The sequence below is a fragment of the Candoia aspera genome, chromosome 14 (genome assembly GCF_035149785.1).
Source record: "Candoia aspera isolate rCanAsp1 chromosome 14, rCanAsp1.hap2, whole genome shotgun sequence".
In the NCBI taxonomy this organism is placed as follows: Eukaryota; Metazoa; Chordata; class Lepidosauria; order Squamata; family Boidae; genus Candoia; species Candoia aspera.
Window position 1 is genome coordinate 4535705 of NC_086166.1, and position 13494 is coordinate 4549198.

General features: G+C 47.5%; 1 protein-coding gene across 2 annotated transcripts in view; it reads right to left on the minus strand.

Moving 5' to 3' along the window:
- Positions 1 to 8397: 8397 nt before the first annotated feature.
- Positions 8398 to 13494, minus strand: part of RNF216 (ring finger protein 216) — a 67372-nt gene continuing 62275 nt past the window's right edge. For both annotated transcript variants that reach the window (XM_063314593.1, XM_063314594.1), the window contains one exon: positions 8398 to 13192. In XM_063314593.1, the coding sequence (XP_063170663.1) occupies positions 12870 to 13192 (323 nt within the window). In that variant the 3' untranslated portion in view covers positions 8398 to 12869. The remainder of the gene's footprint in view (positions 13193 to 13494) is intronic.

A 13494-nucleotide genomic window follows, 5' to 3' on the forward strand; every position in this document is an offset into this window, starting at 1 on the left:
CTCTTCCCCACCTGGTGACAATTGGATCATGTACATCTCACTGCCTTTCCCCATGTAACAGTTTTAAGTCAATAATTCTTGCCTTCTATTTCCTTGACTATTGTGGCTATGAAAAGCATCTCATATCCTGATATGTTTAGTTAATTTTTTTTCCTTTTAAAAACACTTTTGTAAGTGCCATTTGTATAAGAAGCATCAAATGGAGAAGAGAATTGACAAAATAAAAACCTGCATTCAGATAAGAAACAAATTGCTACATGATTGGTTTTTATAGAGCATTTCTGTTCTTTTGGGAGATACAAGCAACGTATTTTACCTTCTCCCTGGCGGTGTTCCCTTAAACAGCTACATGGGTTCCCACGGATTGTATCTTGGCAATGGGATTCATGGGACAAAAAAAGAGTTTGGTTTGTTTAACAAGGCACAATTAACATACTTAAGTCATAAGCTATGATTTACAAAACACCCTAGCGGGGTTCAGAATACCCAGAGTCAAAACCAAGCAAACTACTGTACTGTAGGAATTTTTTCTTTTTTTAACAAGTTCATTTGGACCAGCACACAATTTCATTGAAGCACAAACTGACTTCAGTACTTTCTGACTTAGCAGGATGTCTGAAACCAGCTAACAAGGCAAAGTACTTCTCATTCACTGTATTGCTTCTAATTTTCATAAACCGAGCATCTTCCTGTGAGACCCTTAATAAGCTCATCAACCCCAACCTTAAACTTCATTTTTTTTCCGAGATTGAATTTGGGGGAGGAAGGATATAAATGCAATTACCGTTTAGATTTCCCCATTATCATGATGTTGCTTTTGAAGTGCTATGCTAGACGTCTATTTCCTTCAAAAGCAATCGTGGGTTTCCAAGGAGTTCTTAATCTGCTTTGTCCTCCAGGAATCTTTCCTGAAATTTGCATCTGTCCTTCAGTTCAGGGGCTTTAATATTACGCCTTCCAACAAAGAGCAGTCTGTCTGAGGGATGTCCAGGGCAGGCTGCACAAAAGGTGCTGGCTTCGCTCTGCCAGAAAACAAAAACCCTAGGCGTTTCCTCTCGGCTGTTTGCTTTACGATGGATGCCCTTCTGTGCTTTTTCAGGCTGCAGCTGGTGTATAAAGATGGTCAACCAGAGGTGGGTTAGAAAAGACAGACTCCTAAGCTGCTATCTCTGGTGCCAGTAGAAACTTGCCTGAGTTTTTCTGGGGCTTTAAACAAAACATGGTTTAAAGCTTGTTGCAAAGCAAGATGGGCAATGGACAGATCAATGGCGCGGAATGAGGCAATTCCAGTTTTTCTCTCATTATTTCAATTGCCTGGAAGACTAAAGGTGCCATCTTTGCTGTTTCCAGCATAAACCAGGTTTCCTGCTAAGCCATAGTAATTAAAACACTGTTGAGTTAATTAAAAACCCACTCAAATCTCCTTTGAGCTGGAAATTCCCAGGGCCTTTCCCTCATAGTAACATGGAAATTGCTTCGTTTCTAGGTGGTTTTAGATTTCCCAGCCTAGCCTACGGCTCTGATGTCACTTAATGGTCTCCCCTATAAATCATAACCAGGTCTGACCTGCAATACGTCGCATAAAACCTTCTTTCTTCTATTGGGCGTCTTTCAGATGAGTTGAGAGCCCCAGGGATGGCACATCTGGATGTTCCCTCTGGGGAAGACAACAAGCCATGGCCAAGCTCACATTTTGGATTAAGCCCTCAAGTAACTTGTTAGGCTTAAGACGATGATGATGATGATGATGGGGTTTCTCACATGGAACCCCAGACTTTTGAACCAGGGTTTGCTGAATAAACGAAAACTGCTAAGCCCTAAGCCACGGTCTACATGCCACCATAATGGGCTCCACCTGCAGCTTGCTAAGCAAAAACCACGTCACAGGGTGCAACGTGCGAACCCGTTTTCCTCCATCTTAGTGGCTCCAGCGTGTCATGTAATCCGAACCAAGGTAGGAACACAGCCACTCTGGCTTGCAAACCATTGACATCTCGTCTCCAAGCTCTTTGTATTAGCTGTCCACAAACAACTCTGACTTCAGGGGGTGGAGATGCTAATTCTGGTCTAACCAAGTAGCTTTGCTGGAGACTCTCTAGGGCATCTTTTAAGTACCCCCCCCCATGAAAAATTAGCCTCCAACAACAGGGCTTGCAGAGCTGCAGAGGCTGACCCTTAATGGGGGCAGTGGGGCCGCTTCGGGACGAGGCCCTCCTGTTGCCATGGCGACGAGAGGCCTGACTGAGCTTCTTGCACAGACGAGCGAAAATGGGGAACTGCAGCCCCTACGAGGGGGGCAGAAAACTCGACTCACAGCAACCACCTTGCTATTTCGGACGAATCCCCCCCCCTTCATTTTTGTCCACAGAAACCAGAACGAGAAACCCAGTTTAGCCTAGCTGTCACGAAACAGAAAAGCTGCTAGTATTCTGCTGAACTCAACTTCTTACTTGTGTAGGAAAGGTTACCAAAAAAAAAACACACACCCCAAAAACCGCATTTAAAATTTCTCTGGTTGCTACAGAGCGGACGGTAGTCAAGAATGACTCTGCAGATTAAAAAAAAAAGCCTCCCTTGGTTTTTCCAAGCACAGTATTGAAAATCCACTTTATATGTCCCTATCCTTCAGTTTGATAGACGATAAAATGCTTTGCTTTCCTTCCCCCCCACAGTGGAAAAAAAAAGGGGTGTGTGAAACTTTGCTGCAAGGTACAAAGCCCTTGCCCTTTGGTAACAAGGTGGCGAGGCGTGCATGCCCATAAAAATCGAAAGTCTTCAGAGGCAGCAGCGAAACAAGCTTCTTTCAGGGAGGAAGAAAGAAATGGAGGGGAGAGCGGAGTTTGCAAGAGGCCCTGCTTGCATTAATAGCCAGAGAAGAGAAAGGGGGCTCAGCCTGGTTTGCATGCTCCAGCCACCCCCACCCCCTTTAAAAAGCATGCTTCGGCTGCCCCAGAAGTCTGTCTGCTTAATAGCTGGCCTCTGAGGAGTCCCTACCCACCACAGGCCGTCAATTGCAAAGCACCCCCTGCCCTTTTCACCTCCCCGGGGTCCCTGGGCTTCCCCCATCTTGCATCTCCTCCCTTCTCCCACCCCCCAAGGCCGCCAGGCTGCCTCCTGCTGCTGCTCTCAGAGAGGGGAAAAGGTCCCTGACCCTGAATACAAAATGCAGGCAGGGATGGGGGGCGGCTGCTGGGCTCTGATGATGGGAGGGCAGTGGGTTGCTTCACTCCAGCCCCCAGCCTCCAGGCCTTTCCTCTTGAATTCGATTCCACCCCCTCTCTCGGAGAAAAGACAACGGAGATGCTTTTCTCCAGCCAACCTCTGGACGACAAACCCCATCCACGCCAACCTCGTTCCTCCTCACGCTGCTCTTTCCCAACATAGCTTCCAAGAAATTCAGCGATGCAAGCCCTCTCTCCTCATTTTGTTCTCAAAATATGTACTACTCTGTAATTCTGGGGTAGGCGACATTATTTTAGGCAGGATTAGGCAAGGCGCTCGCAAGACGCCCACTTAGTCGTAAGAGCACGGGGACCAGGGTGGGGCAGCCAGCCCGCAAACTCTTATTTAGCAGAAGGCGAGCTGGGAACCCCTAACTATGTTATCCCCTTCCTAGTGGAACCCAACAGCATCCTTGCAAGCAGACTGAGAGCCTGGGCCAGCATCCTACTGAATTTATTTTAGTAAGGGGTCTTTTAAAAAAGACCTAAAGACGGAGGAGGAAGGGCAGTCAGAAAAGGTGGCCATCTCGCATGGAACGAGGAGGCAAGATGGTTCACGTCTGCTGCCATCCCATGACCAAGGAGCTGGGGGTTTGGGCCTGGGGTAGTACCACCTTCCCCCAGATTTCTTGGTTTCAATTTCCATAAATCTAGCCAGTGTGGGAGAGGATGATGGGGGCTCAGGTCCAACATATTTGGAAGACTGAGGAAGGCTGAGTAACACTGGTCAAGAGTTCTTCCTCTGAACCACAAAGGTGTCTTCTCAAATGGCCACTTCCAGAGACTATTAGAGAAAGCTTTGAAATCTGAAGATGTTACAGTCGGGGGAGTTCAGCTCTGCTACTATGCATGGTTAATTGTTAACCGTTTATCCTTGGGTGGGAGCAGGGGGGTATTTCTTTTTAATCTTGTAAGTCATCCAGAGTTACTTGGGTGAGATGGGTGGCTATATAAACCATACATACATACATACATACATACATACATACATGGAGATTCCACAGAAGGTCGTGAATGACAGGCTAAGTGTACAGGCAGGTCCTGGCCAATCAACCAGACATCGTGGTGGTAGACAAGGACCAGAAGATAGTGGTGGTGATAGATGTAGCAGTGCCAAGTGACAGCAACATCAGGAAGAAGGAAGATGAGAAGCTGGAGAAGGACCAGGGCCTGAAGGAGGAACTGGAGAGGATGTGGAAAGGGAAGGCCAAAGTGGCCCTGGTAGTGGTAGAAGCCCTCAGGGCTGTGACCTCAAAGCTGGGAGAGTGGCTCCAACAGATACCAGGAGCAACATCAGAGCTCCCTGTCCAGAAGACCGCAGAGCTAGGAACGGCTAAGATCCTGCGCAGAACCCTCAAACTCCCAGGCCTCTGATAGAGGACCCCAGGTTGAGGAAGGCGCATACCACCCATAGGGGTGAGAAGGGAATTTTTACACACACACACACACTTCCCAATCACAAAGCTCTGGGCAGTGTTCCTGAGGGTAGTTCCCACCCCTTGGGACTACCAAGACCATCATTCATTTGCGATGACCCAGCCTAGGAAAAAAGCTATTAACATTCAAATACTCCTGGTTGCAACCACAGAGATCCCCTCTCCTCCCCACTCCCAAGAAAATTACCTTCACTTCCTTCTTAAAGAGCAATTAACAGCACCATCAGTTTTCAGAGAGATTTTGAACCTTGGCTCAGCTGCTGCCATCTGACCTTTCCAATTCTCTCCCGTGTCATTAAAAGCAACAAGGGAAGGAAGCTCGGAGGGCGAAAATGGGAGAGAGAGAGAGAAAAAAGGAGGAGACTGCAGAAGGGGCGTACAATAAAACAGTGAGAAGTTTCCTTAAAATCAAATTTTAATCTTTGCCTCGTAATTACACTGAATTCCCAGCAAAAAAGGGAGACTGTTTTTCTATTAAATTGTTTCAATAACGACTTTCCAAGAACAGCATGTTTTCAGAGGGATAACTCTGCTCTCTTGCAGCAAAATCACCAGCCCTTGCTGTACTCAAAAGGCTCACAAACTAGGATAGCCCCCACTCCAAAGGAAACTTAGCACCAGGATTGAACATGCTTCCAACAGCTGGCTTGGCTTTGATTCTGGGCTCCCTGTTTCTCCTCTGTTTTCCTTGGAAGCAACAGAAGGCGATCAGCCTTGGTATCAGCGCGGCATCAAGGCACGATCCTGCCCAATCTGCTTCATTTCACAGAGTCCATGCAGGAGAGGTGGCGTGTGATAAAACGCAATTTGGTTCTCTCTCTTGGAAAGCATGTGGCCTTCGGATCCCGTTGCTAGCAAATCTGTAGCCAAGACCACCAGCCCCAAGACTAGAAGATGCTGTTTCTTCGCAACCAATGATGAGAACAGAACTTGTTGCAAACATCTGCAGGGAGGCCCAGTTCAGAAATCGCTGCAGGTCCTCCTCGTCCAGTGACCACAATTGGGACCAACAAGTAGGTGGTTAAACAAAGTGGTTGCTAAGTGAAAAATGACTGCAACTGTGCTTACAATTTTACAGAGGGCAGTACGTACTGATAGACTGTAATGGCGAACACGTGACTGAGGGAGAGAGTTGTGAAGGTCAATGTTGGCATTGGTCACAAAGTTACTTTTTCATCACTGTTGTAACTGTGAACGGTCGCTGTCCGAGGCAGTCGCTAAACGATGACCTGTACATTATTGGGATTCAAGCACTGCCACCTGACCCATTGGCATACAAGGAAATCGCTTCCATGAAGTCGCTCTTTGTCCAGAACTAGGGGTGGGGCAGCTAGGCGTCATCCCTCAAGGAGGTCCCTCCTGCCCGTGGCTTTGCCCCTTGTCAGAAATCTAGCCTTCTGCTGCTGAATCTTTGGCTTGGAAGAGGCAATATTTGCCCGAACAGATCCAACCAAGCATGGAAGGTTACCAAGACAGGAAGGATCATGAAGTGTTTGGGGGCACAAGACTCTCAGGGAGCTGTGAAAGGAAAAAGTGTTTGCCGGCAATATTATGCAGAGGATCAACTTACTGGATTCCCAAGGGATTCCTGACTGCAATGGTGGAGCTCGACTGGGCTGGGGAGAACGACACGGAGCACGCTTGCCTTTGAAATGCGCAGCTAATCTTGCAAGACATCCTTGTCATTTTTCCACCCGCAGCTGCACATTCATTTGACAGGGACGGGTTTTTCTCCTTGTGAGGAAGGGGGAATGTCCTCACCAAAGCGTCTCTTATTCTCTATCCCAGAGATTAGTAACTCAGAAATGACTGGCGTGCCTGACCCCCCCACCTCCCTCATCCGTGCAGCAAAATGGGATTAGAATTGCTATTCATGGCACGGATGGGTAGGAAAAGGAGGTTTTAAAAAATGTATTTTAAGGAGCCCCCCACAACTTACTATTCATAAGGGCCCCTGTGGAACTGATTTTGCAGCAGACATACCAAAAGGAGATCTGGATGCTGGAATCCTGGCAATGCAGCTGTTGGAGACGAGCAACCGTTACCAACTCAGCAATTCTTCCGACAGCGTCACCTGCAGCCTCCTTGAAAGGCAGGTGTGGAATGCGCAAAGACTCACTCCTATGTTGAGCTGCTGATGCTCGATGGGGAGGCAAGAAACTGGATCTCAGCTACAAGGAAGGAGATTCCAGCTGGACCTCAGGAAGAATTTTCTAGCAGGAACAGGCTGTCTCATGAGACAGTCAACTTGCTTAGGTTGGAGGTACAGGTAGTCCTCGCTTAACAACCACAACTGAGACCAGAATTTTGGTTGCTAAGCAAAGCAGTCATTAAGCAAATCCGACCCAATTTTACAACCTTTTTTGTGGCGGTCGTTAAGCAAATCACTGAAAGTGTTAAGCAAACCATGTGGTCATTAAGCAAATCACGTGGTTCTCCACGGATTTTGCTTGGCAGAAGCCAGCCGAGAAGGTTGAAAATGGTGATCACATGACGTTGCGATGGTCATAAATGTGAAGCAGTTGTCAAGTGCCCAAATTGTGATCATGTGGCTGCAGGGATGCTGCAATGGTCATAAGTGTGAGGACTGGTCACAAATCAGTTTTCCAGCACTGCTGTAAGTCTGAACCATCACTAAACAAATTGTTGTTAAATGAGGACTACCTGTATATAGACAGAGGCTGAAGGGCCATCTGTCAGAGAGGCTGTAGTGGTGGATTCCTGCTCTGGGCAGGGGGCTGAACTAGATGACCTCCTCATGTCCCCTACATTCTATGATTCTGTAACCCAGCTCCAAGACAAGCTTCCTGTTTAGGTCCTACTCCATTTGCATCCATCTTACTTCTTGGTTGTCTGCTTCTTAGTATGGCTCAGGAATCCCTTAACAGTCACTTCATTTAAAAGAAAAAAAAATTAGCCATGGAAAACCTTTTTTCCAAATATCTCAGCAACGAAATGCTCCAGTGTTCTGCGGACGCTGAAAAGTAACAGTGGATGCCAAAAATCTGCATACCACAGCTTGGTCATCCTGAACATCAGGTGAGCCAAAGAAACTCACGAGTAATTATGATGTTTGAGCTATGGTTTAAGATCAGGTCACGCTTTTATAATGCACCTCTGGGGAGGGGGAAAAACCTGGCACTTTCATGCACAAAATGATGCTGTAAGTGCAAACAGAGAAGTGATTATCTACCTTTTTATAAATGTGTGTCTAACTCTTGGAAAATGAAGTAATACAGTTCCTTCTGGAATACGTTTACTGGGTACATGCTATCCAAAATATCTGGGTCTGAGCTTTACCAATAATAAACTGCAACTGTGAACCACCGTTTTCAAATGAAGTGTTCAAAGTTCGGTAATATGTGGAACAGTTTTTGCTTTGCGACTAAATAAAGACCCTCAAAACCAAGAAAAAGCAGGCATTCTCAACTTACACCATAAAATGACAACGGAGGCTGAGTTTGGGTGGAATTGCATCCTGAAATATGAAGCTGGAATTCTTCTGAGACTGTAAATGGGAGGGGGAGGGGGCTGCCATGTTCATGTGCACACGTGCATTTGGAACAGATTAAGCTTTTGTAAAAAATTTCAAGAGTTTTTGCCCAGGGACACCAACTGTTTCGAGCTGCAGGGATTTGAAAATTTGCACATAACTGCAACTGATCTATTTGCGTGGCATACTCAGAGCAAGCCAACATTTCTTGGCACTGATCGTCCACAGGAAACCAGGATACATAAAACAGGGAGCACAATTTTTTTTAATTACAAAAAATTCAAATTACAATATAATACAGAGACTTTTTACACACAGATTAGAACAGTTTCCTACCAGAAGGTAAAGAAAAATATTCTTTTTTTCCTGTTTTTTTTTGTTTTTGTTTTTTAATAAACCACTTAGTCATTTTCAGCTATGTTATACAAAGTTGTAAAACATGCACATCTCCCCTTGATAGGGCTCTGCTCCTTTTTTAAATTAATTTCTCTCTCTCAATTTTTTTTTGCTAAGTGCAAATACTAGATTTCTCTCTCCACCTTTTAAGGCAAGTTAAATGCGACACTGCAAAGTTGATAATAGAAAGTACCTGTTAAAATGTCAAGCAGGGGGAAAAAAAAACATACACTTCTCCTTGTCTACCCGTAAAGAGATGAACTTTTGTGTTTGTGTGTGTGTGTGTGTGTTAAAAAAAGAAGCTACAAACAAAACACACACACACACACACACACACAAATGGAATTTCATTCAAATTTCACTCTCCACCCAAGTAATTTTCAACTCATATGCACGTTCATTTAAAATATTCAGGAAGTTCTGATCAATGAGAGAAAAAAAAGCAGACCAACCAACAACATCCAAGAGAGATAGAACATGGCTTTGAAAAAGCGAAGCCAGGAAAGTCTCGAGTTTGCCCACAACCCTGTAGAGTAGTCAACCATACTGCTGGGGCCCTGACCCAGAAAGAGAGGGGGGGGAAAGGGCTCTGAAGGCTAGCTGGCATTTTAAGCTCTTTGCCACGTCTTGTAACTGTTCCTCTCCAGAAGGGACGGCTGAGGACCACCGATAGCTTTCAGACTGCTGGTGGTCTCCCATTTTATTTTTAAAATCTCTGCACAGGTGGAGGCAAAAACAGCTCACCTCCCCATCTTCCCATCTGCAAATTTTGAATAGGCAGGGATTTTTCTTGTTTAATTAAATTGGTTTGGTACAATAAACTACTACCTGCTATAGGCCAGACTCAAAAAAATCATCTGTGGGAATTGACACCTGCGGGGTACTTGAGACACATATTTTGGGCAATCCCTTCCTTCTAAATCTGACCAGCTTGGTGATAATTTTGGAAAAAACTAAAGAGCCAATATGAGTCAGATGTCCTTGTCACCAAATACATTTCCTAATGCTTCGGGCTTCTTCTTACACACCATTCCTCCCACAAATGTACGGTGGGAAATAATCCCAGGCCACAGCCTTCGAAAGTTAGTTCAAGAAACAGACTGTTCATTCTACACCATGAATGGGCAACCTGTAGCTCTCTAGATGATGCTGAAATGTAAGGTGAGCACAACTGGTGGGAACAGAATCTGGGGGGTTGCTCATTCCTTGTAAATCTCATCCCACAAGAAGAGAAGTCAGAAGATGGAAACAGAAATTGCTGGTTAAACGATAAAAGAATCCCCACCTGTAATGGGGAACACCATTCCAAGTCGGTGTTCAAGATACTCAGAGAAATGAAATCTAAGGGGCAGGTCTGATTCTCTACAAGCAAGAGTGAATGAACTCTTTGTTTCAGCCTTTACCCGACAACAAAAGATGCGCTAATATTCTGGAACTCAAACCACAGGAAGGGGAGGGAGGGGGTTGCTACATCAGCAGATAAATGATGGAGGATATAAGTACTTTTCCTTTAAATGTAGCCCACATAGCCAAGGCTTATCCAGAATTAAAAAAAAAAAGCTTTAAGATGCAAAAGAACTCAACTTCCTAGGAAAAAGGGTTCTAACTCAAGTACTTCTATCAGAACAGCCTAATCCACTCAGGCCCCTTTTGGATTTGAAGCAGTAGCGAGATTATTCTTATATATATATGTATGTATAAAAGGGACAAGCCAGCAACAACTGCTACTTCAGAGAAGCTGATCACTAAAGGTTAAGGTGCTGATTTTAAAACCTGAATAAAATCAATAGAGCAGCATCTGATCAGCTTGGTCTTAATGCGTTTTGTTGGTTTTGTTTTCACGGCAAAACTACAGCAGAGCAAACAGGAAGCTAACGAGTATTTTTAACCTACGTCGCTCAGATGGTGCCGGAATGGCAATGCAACGGAACGGAAGCCAACGGAAAACTTCGGGATGGCTGAAAGGACTTTGGGAATATGGCTACTATCAGATCGAATTCCCAACCAATCCCAGCACTTACACATGTCCCCCTGGTTGAAGGCATCCCATTTCCTCAGCAAGGAAATGTTCTACCATTCAGCACGGGAACACTCTGCTAGGGATTAGTCCGATCAATGTTTACTGATCAGGAAGACCGTGGGCCAGGGCATTCCCAGAAACACACACCGCGGCCTGTGCACACTCTGCCCTGGTGGTGAGCAGCTATTCAAAGCATCCTAGGGTTACTTCAGAAACCGGGGATTTTAAAGAAAACCTACCCACATTGTATTATCAAGTCCAAAGGGAAGGGGGACAGGGGGCAGGGGCGGTTAAACTGCTTGATTTCCAGGTGAAAAAATAAAAGCCGCTTCGAAAGTATCACGTAAGGGAAAACAGGTAGCTAGAATCAGGGGAGTAACTGTTGAAAACCAGCAATGGCTTCACCATCCTGGCAGTTCCCTGATTCTTTCTCACACCACTTCAGTTCCAGCGGAGGGGAAAGTCACAATGTTCATGTGCCTCGGTCCTCTCTGCTACGGCCAGAGTCAGAGGATCCTGTCATTCCAGGAAGATAGGGTTTTTCTCACCGAGGAAATTAGATTTGGGGGGGGGGAGGATGGGGGGGAGACCACCTCAGAGCTAGTCCAGATTCAAAAACATCATTTGTACTATATTGCTTGAGCTGAGCCGACGCCTGGAAGGAGACTGTGGGGAGATTCCCTCAGTGGAGTTATGTTGAAGAGAAGAAAAGGAGTTGGGAAGAAAACCATTTCCGGCAAGATCCTTCCCCAACCCGGCATCTTCCAGACACAGGAGGGTCGCAGAATCCTGACCCAGACAGACCCTTGCTGGTCGACATGCCTGGGAGGAAGTCTTCAATCTGATCTGAAGGGTGCTGGTTGGGGAGGGCTGTTTCTAAGGACCCCACCAGTTTTCCTTCCTGGCTGACCCTCAGCTGATTCACGCAGGGGTTAGAAATCATGAGGACCGGCTGTGGGACTCTCGTCCTTGAAGCCCCTGGTGGGCTGGCTGATCACGCGGCAGCTCTTTGGCATGCTTCTGGGGCCACACACCTCTTCACGGTGAAGGTGTGCCACCCCAGAGGGCTCAGAGGAATCACACAGGCATGCACACGATGAACAGGAGCATTTGGAGAACAGCCCCCACCCACTGTCCTTAGAACTAGTGGCCTTGATCTAAAGCTGGCCTTTAATCAGTTCTGCTGAAAAGCTCAAGACCTCCATGGGGGGACAACAGGACAGAGAGGTCCAGCAGCTTGGTCGCACATTTGCACCTGGGGCTTCAAGAGAGCAGCTAGTTCAAGAGACATTCCCCCCCCACAGGTAATGGGGTCCAAAGCATGCCCCTCAAGGTGCGCAGGGACTGTTTCCCACAGCCACATGGACTACACCCCCAACATATTGCGTGCCACGGTAGCAACCTGAGCATTCGCCCCAACACCAGAGAGCGGAGGAGGCGCAACCCAACTGCACCCCTGTCTTTCCGCAGAACCCTGATAGTTCGACCTTTTTTGCAGACCGGCCTGCTTGTCATCCATTCCTCCCGCAGGCGCTCTCGTCCCGTCACAAGCTTTCCACGCGCAACACATCCCAGCAGAAAGAAGCTCCATGGGCTCCACAGTGCTTAAGGGCAAAGAGCCAAACCAGGGGCCCGGCTCCAGACAGAAGCACAGGAAACCAGCAGCGGGCCACGGCGACCGCCACGCCTCTGATGTCCTCCCAAGACCCGCCTGCTTTGTGCTTTGAGCCGCAATCAAGGCCCATCAAGTTTCAGAGCTGGCAGGCCAGGGACAGTCCAAGCACGCTTTGGGAAATCATGACCCATTAAAAAGGGCACCTCTCCTCTGCTGTTCTAGCAGAGAAGCACAAGCTAAGAGGGCCCCCCACACCTGCTTTCGGGGAGCAAGGGCTAGCCACCTGAGCGGTTCAAATATCCCAAAGGGTTCCTCTGCCGGCGTCCACCACTGCTTAGTTGAGACACCGGTGGTTCTACCGCTGCGGAAAGAGCAAGTTCAGGCTGTCCTGCTGACCAGGACGCATTTTTGCAATGCTGTCCCTCCCACCCACCCACCTCATTCAGGAACCCCCCCAAGCCAACAGCACCCGCAGAGCAACATCGCCAGGAGAGACCCTTATTGCAACAAGGGCGCCTCTGCCGTCTAGCAGAGGGGGAACCCGGAAATCCGAACCGGGGGGCGATGCAACCGGGGGAAGACGTGAAGGTGGGTTCTGCACCAGGAGGGGAGGGGAGGGGAGGATACACCAGTGTGCGGACTTTCCCTGCAGCAGCTTCCAGAAGGAACGGCACCTCCCCAAGCGGGATCAGAACCGATGCCGAGGCTGAGGACCAAAGTGCATAGGAAGATTGTGCTCCAGCTGGAGGTTCATCTGGGGGAAGTCGTAGTTCACCCTCATGTTGGGCAGCGGGGGTACATAAGGGGCCGGGATGGGGCCGAGGTTGATGGGGCCGAGGTTGTGGTACAGGGGGCGCACCGGGGGGAGGGGGAAAGGGGGGTGCACGAACGGGTACGGGGGCATTTGCTGGTGGTGGAGGTTCTGGGGAACCGGCCTGGGGATGGCTTCGATCCGTGGGATCTTCTCTGCGGGCTTTTCGGCAGGGGGCCCAATCCGCTTAAAACTGTTTTCTGTGAAAGGAAAAGAAATGATATACATCAGAAACAGAAGGTGGGGAAGGGTGTGGCAATTTTAAAAGCTTACGGTCCCCCGTTTGAATTGCCTTCTCGGGACAGGGTGAAGCAACCAAGTCACTTTTGACTGGCTGGAGTGCCATGTCTGTGTTTCTTTAAGGGAGTCCTGTCAGCCTTCCCAGGTGCACCAGACAGGAAACACGGCCAGATGAGCGAATTCGACTTTATTGTAAGGCTACATTGACAGAATCTTGCAAGTCTGAAAGTACAATTCTCCCGCTGTCTCCTTTAAAGCCCGG